Below are 21,708 nucleotides of genomic sequence, written 5' to 3'. Positions count from 1 at the left end.
ATAAAGTGACATTTTGAGAAAAAAGTCAAATTCTGAGAAAAAAGTCAAATTTGAGGTGCATTGTGGGACATGTAGTTTATGGGCAACGTGCTTCTGTAAAGTAGCATGTAACCATATAATAAACATATTATATTTTTTGCAAGCTCTTGTGGGGCCGCATGAAGTGAAGTCGCGGGCCGGATTTGGCCCCCGGGCCTTGAGTTTGACACCCCTGCTTTATAGCATCACGTTAGCATTAGGGCTGAACGATTAATCGATTTTAAATCGAAATCGCGATTTGAAATGATGCGATTACGAAATCGCAAAGCCTGCGATCATTTATTTTTTTTACCATTTATTTTTTTTCCTTCTTGTGTGTCAGTCATCCACACCAATCAGAAGTGCTGTGCTCCACATGTACCAGCCATTGTTAACCAATCAGTAGTGCTGTGCTCCACATGTACCAGCCATTGTTAACCAATCAGAAGTGCTGTTCTCCACATGTACCAGCCATTGTTAACCAATCAGAAGTGCTGTTCTCCACATGTACCAGCCATTGTTAACCAATCAGAAGTGCTGTGCTCCACATGTACCAGCCATTGTTAACCAATCAGAAGTGCTGTGCTCCACATGTACCAGCCATTGTTAACCAATCAGAAGTGCTGTTCTCCACATGTACCAGCCATTGTTAACCAATCAGAAGTGCTGTGCTCCACATGTACCAGCCATTGTTAACCAATCAGAAGTGCTGTTCTCCACATGTACCAGCCATTGTTAACCAATCAGAAGTGCTGTGCTCCACATGTACCAGCCATTGTTAACCAATCAGAAGTGCTGTGCTCCACATGTACCAGCCATTGTTAACCAATCAGAAGTGCTGTGCTCCACATGTACCCGCCATTGTTAACCAATCAGAAGTGCTGTGCTCCACATGTACCAGCCATTGTTAACCAATCAGTAGTGCTGTGCTCCACATGTACCAGCCATTGCTAACCAATCAGAAGTGCTGTGCTCCACATGTACCCGCCATTGTTAACCAATCAGAAGTGCTGTGCTCCACATGTACCAGCCATTGTTAACCAATCAGTAGTGCTGTGCTCCACATGTACCAGCCATTGTTAACCAATCAGAAGTGCTGTGCTCCACATGTACCAGCCATTGTTAACCAATCAGAAGTGCTGTGCTCCACATGTACCAGCCATTGTTAACCAATCAGAAGTGCTGTGCTCCACATGTACCAGCCATTGTTAACCAATCAGAAGTGCTGTGCTCCACATGTACCAGCCATTGTTAACCAATCAGAAGTGCTGTGCTCCACATGTACCAGCCATTGTTAACCAATCAGTAGTGCTGTGCTCCACATGTACCAGCCATTGTTAACCAATCAGTAGTGCTGTGTTCCACATGTACCAGCCATTGTTAACCAATCAGAAGTGCTGTGCTCCACATGTACCAGCCATTGTTAACCAATCAGAGTGCTGTGCTCCACATGTACCAGCCATTGTTAACCAATCAGAAGTGCTGTGCTCCACATGTACCAGCCATTGTTAACCAATCAGAAGTGCTGTGCTCCACATGTACCAGCCATTGTTAACCAATCAGATGTGCTGTGCTCCACATGTACCAGCCATTGTTAACCAATCAGTAGTGCTGTGCTCCACATGTACCAGCCATTGTTAACCAATGAGTAGTGCTGTGCTCCACATGTACCAGCCATTGTTAACCAATCAGAAGTGCTGTGCTCCACATGTACCAGCCATTGTTAACCAATCAGAAGTGCTGTTCTCCACATGTACCAGCCATTGTTAACCAATCAGTAGTGCTGTGCTCCACATGTACCAGCCATTGTTAACCAATCAGAAGTGCTGTGCTCCACATGTACCAGCCATTGTTAACCAATCAGAAGTGCTGTGCTCCACATGTACCAGCCATTGTTAACCAATCAGAAGTGCTGTGCTCCACATGTACCAGCCATTGTTAACCAATCAGTAGTGCTGTGCTCCACATGTACCAGCCATTGTTAACCAATCAGAAGTGCTGTGCTCCACATGTACCAGCCATTGCTAACCAATCAGTAGTGCTGTGCTCCACATGTACCAGCCATTGTTAACCAATCAGTAGTGCTGTGCTCCACATGTACCAGCCATTGTTAACCAATCAGAAGTGCTGTGCTCCACATGTACCAGCCATTGCTAACCAATCAGTAGTGCTGTGCTCCACATGTACCAGCCATTGTTAACCAATCAGAAGTGCTGTGCTCCACATGTACCAGCCATTGTTAACCAATCAGTAGTGCTGTGCTCCACATGTACCAGCCATTGTTAACCAATCAGAAGTGCTGTGCTCCACATGTACCAGCCATTGTTAACCAATCAGAAGTGCTGTGCTCCACATGTACCAGCCATTGTTAACCAATCAGTAGTGCTGTGCTCCACATGTACCAGCCATTGTTAACCAATCAGTAGTGCTGTGCTCCACATGTACCAGCCATTGTTAACCAATCAGAAGTGCTGTGCTCCACATGCACCAGCCATTGTTAACCAATCAGAGTGCTGTGCTCCACATGTACCAGCCATTGTTAACCAATCAGAAGTGCTGTGCTCCACATGTACCAGCCATTGTTAACCAATCAGAAGTGCTGTGCTCCACATGTACCAGCCATTGTTAACCAATCAGAAGTGCTGTGCTCCACATGTACCAGCCATTGTTAACCAATCAGAAGTGCTGTGCTCCACATGTACCAGCCATTGTTAACCAATCAGAAGTGCTGTGCTCCACATGTACCAGCCATTGTTAACCAATCAGTAGTGCTGTGCTCCACATGTACCAGCCATTGTTAACCAATCAGAAGTGCTGTGCTCCACATGTACCAGCCATTGTTAACCAATCAGAGTGCTGTGCTCCACATGTACTAGCCATTGTTAACCAATCAGAGTGCTGTGCTCCACATGTACCAGCCATTGTTAACCAATCAGAGTGCTGTGCTCCACATGTACCAGCCATTGTTAACCAATCAGAAGTGCTGTGCTCCACATGTACCAGCCATTGTTAACCAATCAGAGTGCTGTGCTCCACATGTACCAGCCATTGTTAACCAATCAGAGTGCTGTGCTCCACATGTACCAGCCAGGGTTTCCGCTAGGATTTTTTCTCGCCGGTCAAATGTCCGGGCAGAATTTATTTTATCGGACACATTTGAAAATTACCGGTCATATTTCAATAATAATAGTAAGAGTTGTGTAGCAGAGTTTCCGTTAGCAGGTAATTACCGGACTATGAGCAGATATGCTTCAGTTTAAAACTCAGTTCACGGGGCTCATTTTTATATTGCTTCAGTTTATAATCGTAACAGATCGAAACAATTCAGATCAATTTTTCAATAAATTATTCCACAAACAACAAACAACATAATTATTACATTCAAACAAACTACTTGTAGTAGATAACGTACATTATTCAAAAGTTTACATTAACTTTGAATAATAACACGGGAGAAACGGATCATCTCTTTTCCCCTCTCCCTCCCTCTCTCTCCTGACAGCCCGTCAGTTTCTCATGCAGCTCCTGCAGCTCGCTAAACAGAGGGCGGGGCTTCAGGTGATTATGCAGAGCTGCGTGTCTCGGTCTGACTCAGCAGCTGATCTGATCTCTCTCGCGTGTCCGGTTATACTTCACTCGCGTTTATGTCCATATCGATCAGATCCAGCTCTCCTGATCGGCCTTTATAGAGAGCACCGATCAAACTATTAAGAGTGAATATCGGCCGATAATGACCGGCGGCCGATCTATCGGAGCCTCCCTAATTATTACCAGACATTTTGACCGGCAGGTTTTGAATATACCGGTTTTTAATACATTTTACCAGCTAAAAACCGGTAATTACCGGCTAACGGAAACCCTGGTACCAGCCATTGTTAACCAATCAGAAGTGCTGTGCTCCACATGTACCAGCCATTGTTAACCAATCAGAAGTGCTGTGCTCCACATGTACCAGCCATTGTTAACCAATCAGAAGTGCTGTGCTCCACATGTACCAGCCATTGTTAACCAATCAGAAGTGCTGTGCTCCACATGCACCAGCCATTGTTAACCAATCAGTAGTGCTGTGCTCCACATGTACCAGCCATTGTTAACCAATCAGAAGTGCTGTGCTCCACATGCACCAGCCATTGTTAACCAATCAGTAGTGCTGTGCTCCACATGTACCAGCCATTGTTAACCAATCAGAAGTGCTGTGCTCCACATGTACCAGCCATTGTTAACCAATCAGAAGTGCTGTGCTCCACATGTACCAGCCATTGGTAACCAATCAGTAGTGCTGTGCTCCACATGTACCAGCCATTGTTAACCAATCAGAAGTGCTGTGCTCCACATGTACCAGCCATTGGTAACCAATCAGAAGTGCTGTGCTCCACATGTACCAGCCATTGTTAACCAATCAGAGTGCTGTGCTCTACATGTACCAGCCATTGTTAACCAATCAGAAGTGCTGTGCTCCACATGTACCAGCCATTGTTAACCAATCAGAAGTGCTGTGCTCCACATGTACCAGCCATTGTTAACCAATCAGAAGTGCTGTGCTCCACATGTACCAGCCATTGTTAACCAATCAGAAGTGCTGTGCTCCACATGTACCAGCCATTGTTAACCAATCAGAAGTGCTGTGCTCCACATGTACCAGCCATTGTTAACCAATCAGAAGTGCTGTGCTCCACATGTACCAGCCATTGTTAACCAATCAGAAGTGCTGTGCTCCACATGTACCAGCCATTGTTAACCAATCAGAAGTGCTGTGCTCTACATGTACCAGCCATTGTTAACCAATCAGTAGTGCTGTGCTCCACATGTACCAGCCATTGTTAACCAATCAGAAGTGCTGTGCTCCACATGTACCAGCCATTGTTAACCAATCAGAAGTGCTGTGCTCCACATGTACCAGCCATTGTTAACCAATCAGAAGTGCTGTTCTCCACATGTACCAGCCATTGTTAACCAATCAGTAGTGCTGTGCTCCACATGTACCAGCCATTGTTAACCAATCAGAAGTGCTGTGCTCCACATGTACCAGCCATTGTTAACCCAATCAGAAGTGCTGTGCTCCACATGTACCAGCCATTGTTAACCAATCAGAAGTGCTGTGCTCCACATGTACCAGCCATTGTTAACCAATCAGAAGTGCTGTGCTCCACATGTACCAGCCATTGTTAACCAATCAGAAGTGCTGTTCTCCACATGTACCAGCCATTGTTAACCAATCAGAAGTGCTGTGCTCCACATGTACCAGCCATTGTTAACCAATCAAAAGTGCTGTGCTCCACATGTACCAGCCATTGTTAACCAATCAGAGTGCTGTGCTCCACATGTACCAGCCATTGTTAACCAATCAGAAGTGCTGTGCTCCACATGTACCAGCCATTGTTAACCAATCAGAAGTGCTGTGCTCCACATGTACCAGCCATTGTTAACCAATCAGAAGTGCTGTGCTCTACATGTACCAGCCATTGTTAACCAATCAGAAGTGCTGTGCTCCACATGTACCAGCCATTGTTAACCAATCAGAAGTGCTGTGCTCCACATGTACCAGCCATTGTTAACCAATCAGAGTGCTGTGCTCCACATGTCCCAGCCATTGTTAACCAATCAGAAGTGCTGTGCTCTACATGTACCAGCCATTGTTAACCAATCAGAGTGCTGTGCTCCACATGTACCAGCCATTGTTAACCAATCAGAAGTGCTGTGCTCCACATGTACCAGCCATTGTTAACCAATCAGAAGTGCTGTGCTCCACATGTACCAGCCATTGTTAACCAATCAGAAGTGCTGTGCTCCACATGTACCAGCCATTGTTAACCAATCAGAAGTGCTGTGCTCCACATGTACCAGCCATTGTTAACCAATCAGTAGTGCTGTGCTCCACATGTACCAGCCATTGTTAACCAATCAGAAGTGCTGTGCTCCACATGTACCAGCCATTGTTAACCAATCAGAGTGCTGTGCTCCACATGTACCAGCCATTGTTAACCAATCAGAGTGCTGTGCTCCACATGTACCAGCCAGGGTTTCCGCTAGGATTTTTTCTCGCCGGTCAAATGTCCGGGCAGAATTTATTTTACCGGACACATTTGAAAATTACCGGTCATATTTCAATAATAATAGTAAGAGTTGTGTAGCAGAGTTTCCGTTAGCAGGTAATTACCGGACTATGAGCAGATATGCTTCAGTTTAAAACTCAGTTCACGGGGCTCATTTTTATATTGCTTCAGTTTATAATCGTAACAGATCGAAACAATTCAGATCAATTTTTCAATAAATTATTCCACAAACAACAAACAACATAATTATTACATTCAAACAAACTACTTGTAGTAGATAACGTACATTATTCAAAGTTTACATTAACTTTGAATAATAACACGGGAGAAACGGATCATCTCTTTTCCCCTCTCCCTCCCTCTCTCTCCTGACAGCCCGTCAGTTTCTCATGCAGCTCACTAAACAGTGGGCGGGGCTTCAGGTGATTATGCAGAGCTGCGTGTCTCGGTCTGACTCAGCAGCTGATCTGATCTCTCTCGCGTGTCCGGTTACACTTCACTCGCGTTTATGTCCATATCGATCAGATCCAGCTCTCCTGATCGGGCTTTATAGAGAGCACCGATCAAACTATTAAGAGTGAATATCGGCCGATAATGACCGGCGGCCGATCTATCGGAGCCTCCCTAATTATTACCAGACATTTTGACCGGCAGGTTTTGAATATACCGGTTTTTAATACATTTTACCAGCTAAAAACCGGTAATTACCGGCTAACGGAAACCCTGGTACCAGCCATTGTTAACCAATCAGAAGTGCTGTGCTCCACATGTACCAGCCATTGTTAACCAATGAGTAGTGCTGTGCTCCACATGTACCAGCCATTGTTAACCAATCAGAAGTGCTGTGCTCCACATGTACCAGCCATTGTTAACCAATCAGAAGTGCTGTGCTCCACATGTACCAGCCATTGTTAACCAATCAGAAGTGCTGTGCTCCACATGTACCAGCCATTGTTAACCAATCAGTAGTGCTGTGCTCCACATGTACCAGCCATTGTTAACCAATCAGAAGTGCTGTGCTCCACATGTACCAGCCATTGTTAACCAATCAGAAGTGCTGTGCTCCACATGTACCAGCCATTGTTAACCAATCAGTAGTGCTGTGCTCCACATGTACCAGCCATTGTTAACCAATCAGAGTGCTGTGCTCCACATGTACCAGCCATTGTTAACCAATCAGAAGTGCTGTGCTCCACATGTACCAGCCATTGTTAACCAATCAGAAGTGCTGTGCTCCACATGTACCAGCCATTGTTAACCAATCAGAAGTAGCCCATGATAGAAGGTGATAGACAGATTGATCCAATCACCTGCCAAGTGCTTCTGAAAGTGCCTGCTCTTTCCAAATGGCTTCCAATGGAGCTTTAGATATTTGGTGAAACCAACCATCTGAGTCAGGTTAGCAATGCTCCATCACATGTTTCTATTACAGGGTGAATCTTAAACTGAAGCTCGACTTTAAAGCAACCCAACGGAAGTTTCATGTAAAATTATTTTTTTCACTCGTAGCTCGGCTGCGGGGTGCTAGAGACGGGAGCACGTTGATACGACCTTCCTATCCGGAGATTTGGCAGCATTTTACAATAAACTTCCGTTGGGATGCTTAAAACAAATATCGCAAATCGCAATATTTGTCAGAAAAATCGCAATTAGATTTTTTCCCAAAATCGTGCAGCCCTAGTTAGCATTTAGCTTCTGGACATTAGATCTATGATCCAACATTATAAAAGTAGACATGTGGAGATTATCCGGCTGAACAAAACATTTATCAAACAGCTTCGTTTTCCACAGATCTTATTTTTTACTATATTCCTAAATGCTCTGGAGAATCCTCGTTGGCTCTGAGTCGAGGGAACCAGCCGCTTCCTTCAGGGGGACTACACACGTCATCACTGCTCCGCTCTGTTGCCCCTTTCCCACCAAACCGGGTCCACGGCCAGCTGGGAGCTCGTGCCCGATTTAAGAACCAGTTCCACCTGCTGGCCTTACTTTCAATAAGCGCCTGTTCGCTGTTATCTCTACTTATGAAGAGCCGCATACGTTTTGAAGAGTTTTCCTGTTGTTTTGATTTGAGCAGTGATCAGGTGGGGTCGACACAGGTTGCCATGTCAGACTATAACAAGTAGAATCATAAAACACGGCAGAGAGATGAAGCAGAAACGCATGGAGCTGGTTTGGTGGGAAAGAGGTAACGTCTTCTCTCCTGGCTTTTAGAAACATTTCCTTCTTTCCACCTCGGTCTTACGGCTTGCTTTCTTCCTCTGTGCTTTTCCCTCTTCTTCACTTTGATCTCCTTCCTCTTCTTCCTCCTCTTCCTCTCAGCAGGACCACAAGAGTTCTCCTCTTCCTCTTCCTGACCTGTTCAAAACTCTAGCAGATTTTGAGGAGGAGGAAGAGCTGGCGTTCTCTAAGCCTCCTGATTTCTTCCAGGCGTTGGCCGGTCCTCTTAGCTCTGCGCCTGGACCCAACATATTTGTATGTAGCCCCCCCCCCCCATCTCATTCAGCCCCATCTGAAACCAGCTCATTCAGACACTTGTTAGTAACCAGTGGGGTATTTACTGACGTAGAACAATAAAGTCTCTTCAGCTCGTCTTCACCACAGACCTCATTTCAGGGTAACCACAAACATGTCAGGGTTTAGGACTCATAGTGCTGAGTCTCTCCATACACAGATCCTGCTCAGCTCTCGAGTATGTGTGTGTGTTATTAATGTGTATGTGTTGTTAATGTATGTGTTTGTCCTTCGTCTCTGCAGCTGCCCAATCAGAGCCGGATGGAGAGCGGCCCCGAGGTCGTCGGCCAATCATCTTCTCTGCTGCCTATGTCTGGGTTCCCCATGCAGGTCAGATTAACACACACACACAATAACACACTCACATACAATACACACACACATTAACACACTCACATACACACAGACTCTCATACACACACACAATACCATACAAACATACACACTCACACACACACACAAAAACACACTCACATACAAACACACACACACACACTTTTTCCAGTGATGTAATAATAATGTGGGGTTATATAAAGCAGCTGTTGTGTGACCCTGTGTGCAGGAGTACAACCAGAACAGCATCTTCAGTCAGGCGTACGGGAAGAGCCTGCCTCCCAGCTCCAAGCCCGAAGCTCCCATGATGCACCAGGAGCCGTCGCTCTACTCCCTGTTCGAGGGCACGCCCTGGTCCCCCTCCCTCCCCGCCAGCTCAGGTGCGTCAGAAAGTCAGAACACTTTGAATCAGCAAGTGATGTCACAGGGTGTCTGATGTTGTTGTTTTTGTTGTTGTTGACAGATCACTCCACCCCAGCCAGCCAGTCCCCCCACTCCTCTAACCCCAGCAGCCTGCCCTCCTCCCCCCCCACCCACAACCACGGAGCCATGCCCTTCTCTAACTTCGGGCCCATCGGCACTCCGGACAGCCGGGACCGCAGGGTGGTGGACCGCTGGAAGGCCGACAAGACCGGTGAGGGGGGGGTCCGGGTTCTGGGGTTACAGGATCCAAGGTTCAGGGGGTCTAAGGTTTAGGGGTTACAGGGTCTAAGGTTCAGGCAAGGTTCAGGGGTTACAGGGTCTAAGGTTCAGGGGCTACAGAGTCCAAGGTTCAGGGGTTGCCGGGTCCAAGGTTCAGGGGTTACAGGGTTACAGGCTCCAGGGTTTACGGGGTCCAGGGGTTACAGGGTCCGGGGTTACAGGGTCCGGGGTTACAGGCTCCAAGGTTCAGGGTTTACAGGGTCCGGGGTTCAGGGGTTAATGGGTCCGGGGTTAATGGGTCCAGGGGTTACAGGGTCCAGGGGTTACAGGTTACAGGGTCCGGGTTCAGGGGTTACAGGGTCCAATGTTCAGGGGTTACAGGTTCCAAGGGTTACAGGTTACAGGGTCCGGGTTCAGGGGTTACAGGGTCCAATGTTCAGGGGTTACAGGGTCCAATGTTCAGGGGTTACAGGGTCCAAGGTTCAGGGCGTTACAGGTTCCAAGGGTTACAGGGTCCGGGTTCAGGGGTTACAGGGTCCAATGTTCAGGGGTTACAGGGTCCAAGGTTCAGGGCGTTACAGGTTCCAAGGGTTACAGGGTCCGGGTTCAGGGGTTACAGGGTCCAATGTTCAGGGGTTACAGGGTCCAAGGTTCAGGGCGTTACAGGTTCCAAGGATTACAGGGTCCGGGTTCAGGGGTTACAGGGTCCAATGTTCAGGGGTTACAGGTTCCAAGGGTTACAGGGTCCAAGGGTTACAGGGTCCAAGGTTCAGGGGTTACAGAGTCCAGGGGTTACAGGGTCCAAGGGTTACAGGGTCCAAGGTTCAGGGGTTACAGAGTCCAGGGGTTACAGGTTACAGGGTCCGGGTTCAGGGGTTACAGGGTCCAATGTTCAGGGGTTACAGGTTCCAAGGGTTACAGGGTCCGGGTTCAGGGGTTACAGGGTCCAATGTTCAGGGGTTACAGGGTCCAAGGTTCAGGGCGTTACAGGTTCCAAGGGTTACAGGGTCCGGGTTCAGGGGTTACAGGGTCCAATGTTCAGGGGTTACAGGGTCCAAGGTTCAGGGCGTTACAGGTTCCAAGGGTTACAGGGTCCGGGTTCAGGGGTTACAGGGTCCAATGTTCAGGGGTTACAGGGTCCAAGGTTCAGGGCGTTACAGGTTCCAAGGATTACAGGGTCCGGGTTCAGGGGTTACAGGGTCCAATGTTCAGGGGTTACAGGTTCCAAGGGTTACAGGGTCCAAGGTTCAGGGGTTACAGAGTCCAGGGGTTACAGGGTCCAAGGGTTACAGGGTCCAAGGTTCAGGGGTTACAGAGTCCAGGGGTTACAGGGTCCAAGGTTCAGGGGGTTCAGGGTCCAAGGTTCAGAGTGTGTGTTGGTTCTGATGTGTGTTCTGGTTCTGAAGTGTTCTGGTTCTGATGTATTTCTGTTCTTCAGGATTCGGGCTGGACTTCCTGCCAGCGCCGGCCTCTTCGGGGTCTGACAGCAGCTGGCATCAGGCCCCGCCCCCCGGCAGCTCCTGGGCCAATCAGGAGTCTCCGATGGAGGAGTCGTCCACAGTGCTGCTCGACAGCCTCAAGGTCCATAGACACACACTCACTCACACACTGACATACAAAAAAACACATACATTAAAACATTAACACACTGACACACACACATTTTTTTTTACCACTTTTTCAATCTTTATTCTTGTAGTTCTTTATTGTGTTGTAGTAAACCTTTAGCTCCATGCTAACGTGTCTCTCCCCCCTCAGTCCATCTGGTCCGGCTCCATGCTGCAGACGGGCCCCTCGGCTCTGGAGCAGCTCCTCCTGCAGCAGAAGCAGAAGCAGCGCGGCGCCATGAACCCGCCGCACTGAAACCCAGCCGGGCGGCGCCGAGAGTCGCATCCAACGCACCCAACGGGAGGAGAGAGAACCGCCCAGTTTGACCCAAACCAGCTCCAACTCAAAAATGGGAAATTAAACCTTAAAGCGAGAGAAAAGGTGGGAGGCTGGGGAGGCGAGGAGCCCCACGAGGACCGAGGACCAGAGGGCGGAAATATGAACATTGAGGAACATATTCGCCCCCAAAACTCACCATTGTAACCCCCAGAACTCACCTTTGTAACCCCCAACTCACCATCAGAAACCCCCCTTACTCCCCTGTTAAGGACAGATTCCTCCCTCACCGAAAAATAAATAAAAAACCTTGTGGGCGTCTACAGGTCCGGTTCGAGCGCCTGTTTTTAGCGTCTCAGCCGCCGCAGATTGACGTGAGGTGTGTGAGAGGGGGGCAGAGGGGGGGGGGTCAGGTGAGGCACCGGGAGGGGGGTCAACATAGACTTTCTGATCTCTTTATTCATTTTCATTGCTGAGAAGGAGGAAGGAAGGAAGGACCGGGTTGGGGGGTCGGCTATATAAATATATCAGTCAATATATTGCCATAGTTGGACTTTTTGAGCCTGAAACACCCAGCCCCCCCCAATGAAGAGTTCTGAGGGGGGGGGAAGACTCTGAGGTCACAGGGAGGAAAGCAGTCCGAGAGACATGTTAAAAAAAAACACAAAAAAACGTAGCGATAGCATTAGCGTCACGAGGTCGCAGATATTAACAAAAAAAATGAAATCTGGTGTTTTGTGATTTGTTCGTAGCAGTTTTAGCTTCTCGCCCTCCGAGGCCAACGCAGGTTTGTCTGTTCGCTTCCTGCTTGAATATTTTCGGGGTTCTCTTCCTCTCCGGACTCTACTTCCTGTTGTTTCTTTTACTTAACGGAGAACACAAAAAAAGAAACCCCCAAACCCCTGCTCGCTTACTGACCCTGCATCCACTCCACGTTACTGTCCTGTCGCTGCAGACAGACGGGTCGTACCCTAAAACCACTTTTTATCAGCGTCTGCAGCTCTTTTCAAACAGTCCTGGGGAACCTGGGAGAACACGGAGAACCACAAACAGTGAGGAACCCTCTGAAGGTCTCTGGAAAGCCCTCGAGTTTCTCAAAAGCCCTCGAGTCTCTGAAAAGCCCCCGAGTCTCTGGAAAGCCCTCGAGTTTCTGAAAAGCCCTCGAGTCTCTGAAGAGCCCTCGAGTCTCGGAAGAGCCCTCGAGTTTCTGAAAAGCCCTCGAGTCTCTGGAAAGCCCTCGAGTCTCTGAAGAGCCCTCGAGTCTCTGAAGAGCCCTCGAGTCTCTGAAGAGCCCTCGAGTCTCTGGAAAGCCCTCGAGTTTCTGAAGAGCCCTCGAGTCTCGGCCTCCTGTCTTTAGATCAGCGCCGCAGCTGCAGGTGGATTTCCATCATGGGTTCCTCTGCTGATATGGATCCACGGAGGGAACCGGGACGTCTTTCCTCGGATCAGCTGTTCAAACCCCTGGATGAGTTTTAGTGTAGAACCATAGGAGGAAATAACAACCCCATAATATTCACATTTAAAACCCCCGGGACGTAAATCCATTACTTCTGCCTGTTTTCTGTCGTTTGTCTTTAAAATAATGTTAAAGCTGAAAGCGTTTTGAGAAAAGTTAACGGTTAAATCTCTTTTATTAACCCTTTGTCTTGAGAGTTTGTGAGTTAAATAAAGGTTCCTGAAGGGTTTTATTTCTCTGGCTTCACACCTGTAATCTGAGAGCCAATCAGAGAGCAGAGAGTGGCAGCTGACCAATCAGGACGCAGCACTGTAAGTAACTTCCTGTCCAGTTTTTCTACACATCGTTTTGTTCCTAAAGGGATTTAAAAAAATTAAATTAAAAGGCTGTTTTTATGAAAGCAGGCTTCAGAGAGACGTGTCTATTTTCCGTGTGATTGTGCTTTTCATGTTGCATTTACAAAATGTATTTGAAATAAAGATATTAATGAATGTGAGGCGCTGTGGAGGAGCTGCTTTGTGAGTAAAAGACTCTTTAAATAAACCCAACTGTCTCCTCGCACCGTCGCACTGTTTTTATTTCGAGCTACAGACATTTCAACAAATATATCCACTAAGATTAATACATGAAGACTTGTGACTCGGACTTGGACTCTTCTTGGGTGACAAGGACTCGAACACAGGTAATGATGACTCGGACTCGAACACAGGTAATGATGACTCGGACTCGAACACAGGTAATGATGACTCGGACTCGAACACAGGTAATGGTGACTCGGACTCGAACACAGGTAATGGTGACTCGGACTCGAACACAGGTAATGGTGACTCGGACTCAAACACAGGTAATGATGACTCGGACTCGAACACAGGTAATGATGACTCGGACTCGACCACAGGTAATGATGACTCGGACTCGACCACAGGTAATGGTGACTCGGACTCGAACACAGGTAATGGTGACTCGGACTCGAACACAGGTAATGGTGACTCGGACTCGAACACAGGTAATGGTGACTCGGACTCAAACACAGGTAATGGTGACTCGGACTCGAACACAGGTAATGGTGACTCGGACTCGAACACAGGTAATGGTGACTCGGACTCAAACACAGGTAATGATGACTCGGACTCGAACACAGGTAATGATGACTCGGACTCGACCACAGGTAATGATGACTCGGACTCGACCACAGGTAATGGTGACTCGGACTCGAACACAGGTAATGGTGACTCGGACTCGAACACAGGTAATGGTGACTCGGACTCGAACACAGGTAATGGTGACTCGGACTCGAAACACAGGTAATGATGACTCGGACTCGAACACAGGTAATGATGACTCGGACTCGACCACAGGTAATGGTGACTCGGACTCGAACACAGGTAATGATGACTCGGACTCGACCACAGGTAATGGTGACTCGGACTCGAACACAGGTAATGGTGACTCGGACTCGAACACAGGTAATGATGACTCGGACTCGACCACAGGTAATGATGACTCGGACTCGACCACAGGTAATGGTGACTCGGACTCGAACACAGGTAATGATGACTCGGACTCGACCACAGGTAATGGTGACTCGGACTCGAACACAGGTAATGGTGACTCGGACTCGAACACAGGTAATGGTGACTCGGACTCGAACACAGGTAATGACGACTCGGACTCGAACACAGGTAATGATGACTCGGACTCGAACACAGGTAATGGTGACTCGGACTCGAACACAGGTAATGATGACTCGGACTCGAACACAGGTAATGGTGACTCGGACTCGAACACAGGTAATGATGACTCGGACTCGAACACAGGTAATGGTGACTCGGACTCGAACACAGTAATGATGACTCGGACTCGAACACAGGTAATGGTGACTCGGACTCGAACACAGGTAATGGTGACTCGGACTCGAACACAGGTAATGGTGACTCGGACTCGAACACAGGTAATGGTGACTCGGACTCGAACACAGGTAATGGGACTCGGACTCGAACACAGGTAATGGTGACTCGGACTCGAACACAGGTAATGGTGACTCGGACTCGAACACAGGTAATGATGACTCGGACTCGAACACAGGTAATGATGACTCGGACTCGAACACAGGTAATGGTGACTCGGACTCGAACACAGGTAATGGTGACTCGGACTCGAACACAGGTAATGGTGACTCGGACTCGAACACAGGTAATGATGACTCGGACTCGAACACAGGTAATGATGACTCGGACTCGAACACAGGTAATGATGACTCGGACTCGAACACAGGTAATGGTGACTCGGACTCGAACACAGGTAATGGTGACTCGGACTCCAACACAGGTAATGATGACTCGGACTCGAACACAGGTAATGATGACTCGGACTCGAACACAGGTAATGATGACTCGGACTCGAACACAGGTAATGATGACTCGGACTCGAACACAGGTAATGATGACTTGGACTCGACCAATAATATTTGTGTGTAAATTGTAAATATAAAACACCTTCCACCAAAAACACTTTGCAAATGTAAAACGGATCTGCAAAATAATTCCGCAAAAAACAAAAAAAAGGAATTTGTGAATATCTCTCTAAAGGCACGACACACCAATCCGATTATCGGCGTCGGCACGCCCTACTCAGATTGGTGTGTCCCGCACCGTCGGGTCTTTTCAGCCAAATAAATCACTCTGATTGGCTGTTCAGCTAGCAAATCAGTGCATGAGAAGCGAAACGGAAGTGAGGTACCCAAACAAACTATTAAGAGGGCAAATCTGAGATTTCATTGAACTCCAGCTCTCGACAGGTTCAGGAAAGCCCCGTGAGCTTCTCGCTGTAGAGTGAAAATGGAACGCACATGCTATTTGTTGTTCTGTTCTTCTTCTCTTGGTTGTCACGCAGTCTGTCTTCCGGTTGCCTCTTTTGAATGGCAAATACACACTACCGCCGCCTGCTGGTAAGGAGAGTTATTGCCACTCACGCATGCGCAGTTCGTACGTGCTTCTTGGCCGTCGGCTGAAGTCTTTGCGGTGTGTTCCAGTGCGACACATGGCCAACGCAACAGCCGGGGTCCGTCTGTGTCAGTTCTTTGGTGTCAGCTTGGTGTGTCCGGGCCGTAACATGTACGACTTTCCATCAGGAAAATAAAAAATCTGATTTTTTTTAATTTTCATTAAAAAGTCAAAATGTTGTGATTTTGGGGGGAAATCTAAATTTGAAAATTTCAGAAAAACTGATTTTTTTTATTTTCTGGGGGAAAAGTCAAATGTATGTAAAATAGAATCATCAGATTTTTTTCAAAATTCTTTTGATTTCCAGAAAAAAAAAGTCAGAAATGTGAGATCTTCAGAATAAATTCGATTAATTCGGGGCAGCATCGAGGCTTCCTGCTGGGACAGGGAACTCAGTCTTTACGTTTCTGTTGGCAGTACTTCACATTTTTTTAAATAATTATTATTGAAAAAGTCCCAACATTTTGAGATTTCCTGAAAAAAGTCTGGATTTTCAGAAAAAAATCGAAATGTTGAGATTTTTTTTTAAATAGTCAGAATTTTCTGATTTTTTTTTGAGATTTTGGAAAAGTGTCCGAATCTTTTGAGATTTTTTTTATAAAATAGTCAAACTGTTGAGATTTTGGAAAAAAAGACAGAATTTTTATGTTTTTTTAAATAATTAAAAAAAGTCAGACCTTTTGGATTTTCAAAAGTAAAAACAAAGGAGTCCAATGGAGGCGTTTCATGCAGTGGAGGGATTTTAGCCTTTGCAGACCATTAACATGCACTAACACATCTAGAACTACAGGAGAGGAGACACCACTAATAGACAGGGCCTCTTTAATGTGTGGTGATCAGTCAGACGCTGTAGATACAGATCAATAATAACACCACTAATAGACAGGGCCTCTTTAATGTGTAGTGATCAGTCAGACGCTGTAGATACAGATCAATAATAACACCACTAATAGACAGGGCCTCTTTAATGTGTGGTGATCAGTCAGACGCTGTAGATACAGATCAATAATAACACCACTAATAGACAGGGCCTCTTTAATGTGTGGTGATCAGTCAGACGCTGTAGATACAGATCAATAATAACACCACTAATAGACAGGGCCTCTTTAATGTGTGGTGATCAGTCAGACGCTGTAGATACAGATCAATAATAACACCACTAATAGACAGGGCCTCTTTAATGTGTGGTGATCAGTCAGACGCTGTAGATACAGATCAATAATAACACCACTAATAGACAGGGCCTCTTTAATGTGTGGTGATCAGTCAGACGCTGTAGATACAGATCAATAATAACACCACTAATAGACAGGGCCTCTTTAATGTGTAGTGATCAGTCAGACGCTGTAGATACACATCAATAATAACACCACTAATAGACAGGGCCTCTTTAATGTGTAGTGATCAGTCAGACGCTGTAGATACAGATCAATAATAACACCACTAATAGACAGGGCCTCTTTAATGTGTAGTGATCAGTCAGACGCTGTAGATACAGATCAATAATAACACCACTAATAGACAGGGCCTCTTTAATGTGTGGTGATCAGTCAGACGCTGTAGATACAGATCAATAATAACACCACTAATAGACAGGGCCCTCTTTAATGTGTAGTGATCAGTCAGACGCTGTAGATACAGATCAATAATAACACCACTAATAGACAGGGCCTCTTTAATGTGTGGTGATCAGTCAGACGCTGTAGATACAGATCAATAATAACACCACTAATAGACAGGGCCTCTTTAATGTGTGGTGATCAGTCAGACGCTGTAGATACAGATCAATAATAACACCACTAATAGACAGGGCCTCTTTAATGTGTGGTGATCAGTCAGACGCTGTAGATACAGATCAATAATAACACCACTAATAAACAGGGCCTCTTTAATGTGTGGTGATCAGTCAGACGCTGTAGATACAGATCAATAATAACACCACTAATAGACAGGGCCTCTTTAATGTGTGGTGATCAGTCAGACGCTGTAGATACAGATCAATAATAACACCACTAATAGACAGGGCCTCTTTAATGTGTGGTGATCAGTCAGACGCTGTAGATACAGATCAATAATAACACCACTAATAGACAGGGCCTCTTTAATGTGTGGTGATCAGTCAGACGCTGTAGATACAGATCAATAATAACACCACTAATAGACAGGGCCTCTTTAATGTGTGGTGATCAGTCAGACGCTGTAGATACAGATCAATAATAACACCACTAATAGACAGGGCCTCTTTAATGTGTAGTGATCAGTCAGACGCTGTAGATACAGATCAATAATAACACCACTAATAGACAGGGCCTCTTTAATGTGTAGGTGATCAGTCAGACGCTTGTAGATACAGATCAATAATAACACCACTAATAGACAGGGCCTCTTTAATGTGTAGTGATCAGTCAGACGCTGTAGATACAGATCAATAATAACACCACTAATAGACAGGGCCTCTTTAATGTGTGGTGATCAGTCAGACGCTGTAGATACAGATCAATAATAACACCACTAATAAACAGGGCCTCTTTAATGTGTAGTGATCAGTCAGACGCTGTAGATACAGATCAATAATAACACCACTAATAGACAGGGCCTCTTTTTGAGACAGCGACCCTTTACCGCTTGGATTTTCAGGGAAATAATCGACCACGAGAGGAGGTAGAATTGCAAACCATGGTGACTTTATTCCAAAAACACCACAAGAGCACAGTAGCCAGCATGTAGAGAGAAACACAGAAGAAGAGAGGAGAGAGAGATACAGAGAGAGAAACACAGAAGAAGAGAGGAGAGAGAGATACAGGGAGAGAAACACAGAAGAAGAGAGGAGAGAGAGATACAGAGAGAGAAACACAGAAGAAGAGAGGAGAGAGAGATACAGGGAGAGAAACACAGAAGAAGAGAGGAGAGAGAGATACAGAGAGAGAAACACAGAAGAAGAGAGGAGAGAGAGATACAGGGAGAGAAACACAGAAGAGAGGAGAGAGAGATACAGAGAGAGAAGCGGAGAGGAGAGAGAACAGGTGAGTTAGCGGCAGACAGGGAGACACATGGCGCTCTCCAAGAAGAGGAACGTGGACAGTGAGGACAGAGCTTTGAACCCTGAGTGGACTCGTTCATGTTCATCCTGCCCACTGGGAGCACAGAGCCAGTGTGTCTCATTTGTTCAGGGACCGTGGCGCTCATTAAAAGAGACAACACGCCACTATGAGACAAAACACAAAGGGTTTGACCAAACGTTCCCTCTCAAGTCAGAACTGAGGTCAGATGAGCAGCCTCAGATGAGACCAGGATCTAATGTAAACTAAATATGGTTCCAGGGCAGGCTAACCGAGGCTAACCAATGAGCTAACCGAGGCTAACCAATTAGCTAACCGAGGCTAACCAATGAGCTAACCGAGGCTAACCAATGAGCTAACCGAGGCTAACCAATGAGCTAACCGAGGCTAACCAATTAGCTAACCGAGGCTAACCATGAGCTAACCGAGGCTAACCAATGAGGCTAAACCGATGGCTAACCGACTAACCAATGAGCTAACCGAGGCTAACCAATGAGCTAACCGAGGCTAACCAATGAGCTAACCGAGGCTAACCAATTAGCTAACCGAGGCTAACCAATGAGCTAACCGAGGCTAACCAATGAGCTAACCGAGGCTAACCAATGAGCTAACCGAGGCTAACCAATGAGCTAACCGAGGCTAACCAATGAGCTAACCGAGGCTAACAATGAGCTAACCCAGGCTAACCAATGAGCTAACCGAGGCTAACCAATGAGCTAACCGAGGCTAACCAATGAGCTAACCCAGGCTAACCAATGAGCTAACCCAGGCTAACCAATGAGCTAACCGAGGCTAACCAATGAGCTAACCGAGGCTAACCAATGAGCTAACCGAGGCTAACCAATGAGCTAACCGAGGCTAACCAATGAGCATCTGCATGTGTGTGTGAGAATGGCCCTGACTCCATGTCAGCCCAGATCTAAACTCCTGGCAGGACAATAAGCTCCAGCTCAACTCTCTCACTGAACAGAACAAAGTGAGTGAGGGGCTGCAATATAAGAGGGACAGAAAGAGAAACTTTGAAACTGTTCAATGGTTATGATGTAAAGACTGATATTGTTCTATAATCGTCTGAAACTGTTAAGTCATGATGTGAAACGGTTAACAAAGAAAAAGGGAAACTCAAGCTGCTGCTACACTTTATTTTATTCATCTAAAATTAAGCACTTTTAAGATGCACACATTTTCAAAAGCTATTTTATTTATTTTCTCTATTTTATTTTTAAATGCAGCCCGAGAGGAACATTACACATATCCACAGTATTTACTGTATATCTGCGCAACAACCACTGTGCCCTGTGGTTCTCCGTGGCTCGGAGCGACGACCCACCCTTGGGGGTGGACACGTTTGAACACGAGCCATGGCCAAGGAAGCTGCTGCACGCCTTTCCACCGCTGCGTCTCATTCTCCCTCTCCTGGGGAGAGTGAGGCGAGAACGTCTGTCAGTCATCCTAGTGGCTCCGGACCGCGTCGGGGCGCTGTGGTACTCAGAGATGACACAGATGAAGGTGGGCCAGCCCTGGGCGGTTCCCCAGTTCTGGGGGGCGATGTCTCAAGAGGCAGGTGCAATCGGGGTGTTACCCACTCTGGGCCGTCCTCTCCAGGCTTGGCTCCTGAGAGGGACAGGCTGAGACAGGGTGGATTGTCTGACAGTGTTATTCAGTCTATCCAGGCAGCTAGAGTGGGATCCACCACAGCCTGTTACAGGCCGAAGTGGCTGGGATTCCAGCGATGGTGTGAGGAGCGGAGAATAGACCCCCTATATTGTGAGTTGGGCTCTATGTTATCCGTCTTACTGTTATTGGTGGACAGAGGACTTGCTCATTCCACAGTGAAGTGTATGCAGCAGCCATCTCGTCCTGCCATGAGGGATTCAACGGCAGGTCAGCCTTTTCTCAGCCACTGATGTTGCGGTTTTTACAGGGGGTCAGGAGGCTGCGCCCAGTAGTGCACGCCTCCGCCCCGCAGTGGGACCTGCCGCTGGTGCTCGAGGCTCTGGTCACAGAGCCATTTGAGCCTCTGAAGCTCTCCTCCCTGAAAGCACTGTCGTGGAAGACCGCTTTGCTTCTTGCTATTACGTTCCCTTCTGAGCTAGGGGAATCAAAGGGAAGCAACACAACCAGAATGGGATTGGTAAAAGTTATAAGTTGTTTTAATGCACAACAGGTGAACAAAATGGCAGGCAAGCAGCCTGAAACAAACAAATTGCCACAAACACCGGTTTAAATAACAAACAATAGAGGCCACAAGGGCGCAAGTTTAAATGGGCAACCAAACTAAGGGAGGACTCTAAAAAGTGAGTCTAAACGCATACAGAAGAAATAAATACTAAGAAAACACAGCTAGGACAACAGTCAAACAATACTAAACTAATCTAAGCACATCTAAGCACAACAATACTGCTAATCACAATAACACGGTCCACACAAGTTAACCCCCAGAGCGAAGAGCGAGTAGCGAGAGGCGTCTGTTCCTCAACAGAGCCTCCAGAGTGGTGATAGTCCGCGGCCTTTGTACTCATTACATTACATTGCATTTAGCTGACGCTTTTATCCAAAGCGACTTACAATAAGTACATTCGACCAGGAAGACACAACCTTGAAGAAAACAGAATCATAAAGTACATCAGGTTTCATAGAGCCAAACATTTCAAGTGCTGCTCAACTGGCTATAGATAAGCCAGTCCTTTATTAGTATATAAGTGCTTCGTTAATAGTTCTAACGCTCGAAGTGGAGTCGAAAGAGA

The 21,708-nt window shown here is 46.7% G+C and overlaps 1 protein-coding gene across 1 annotated transcript in view; it reads left to right on the top strand.

Annotated features, from left to right (window-relative positions):
• LOC117559551 (protein SMG7-like) overlaps nucleotides 1-13,459 on the top strand; it is a gene marked incomplete at its 5' end in the record, with an annotated part of 41,414 nt that extends 27,955 nt beyond the window's left edge. The window contains 6 exon segments of the mRNA XM_034236346.1: nucleotides 8,397-8,546; nucleotides 8,829-8,915; nucleotides 9,148-9,298; nucleotides 9,382-9,552; nucleotides 10,999-11,141; nucleotides 11,319-13,459. Of these exon segments, the coding sequence (XP_034092237.1) occupies nucleotides 8,397-8,546; nucleotides 8,829-8,915; nucleotides 9,148-9,298; nucleotides 9,382-9,552; nucleotides 10,999-11,141; nucleotides 11,319-11,423 (807 nt within the window).
• Nucleotides 13,460-21,708: the final 8,249 nt, after the last annotated feature.

This window comes from Gymnodraco acuticeps, unplaced genomic scaffold (assembly GCF_902827175.1).
Source record: "Gymnodraco acuticeps unplaced genomic scaffold, fGymAcu1.1, whole genome shotgun sequence".
NCBI lineage: Eukaryota > Metazoa > Chordata > Actinopteri > Perciformes > Bathydraconidae > Gymnodraco > Gymnodraco acuticeps.
Note: the sequence above shows the minus strand (reverse complement) of the source record. Positions and strands in the feature narration are given on the sequence as shown.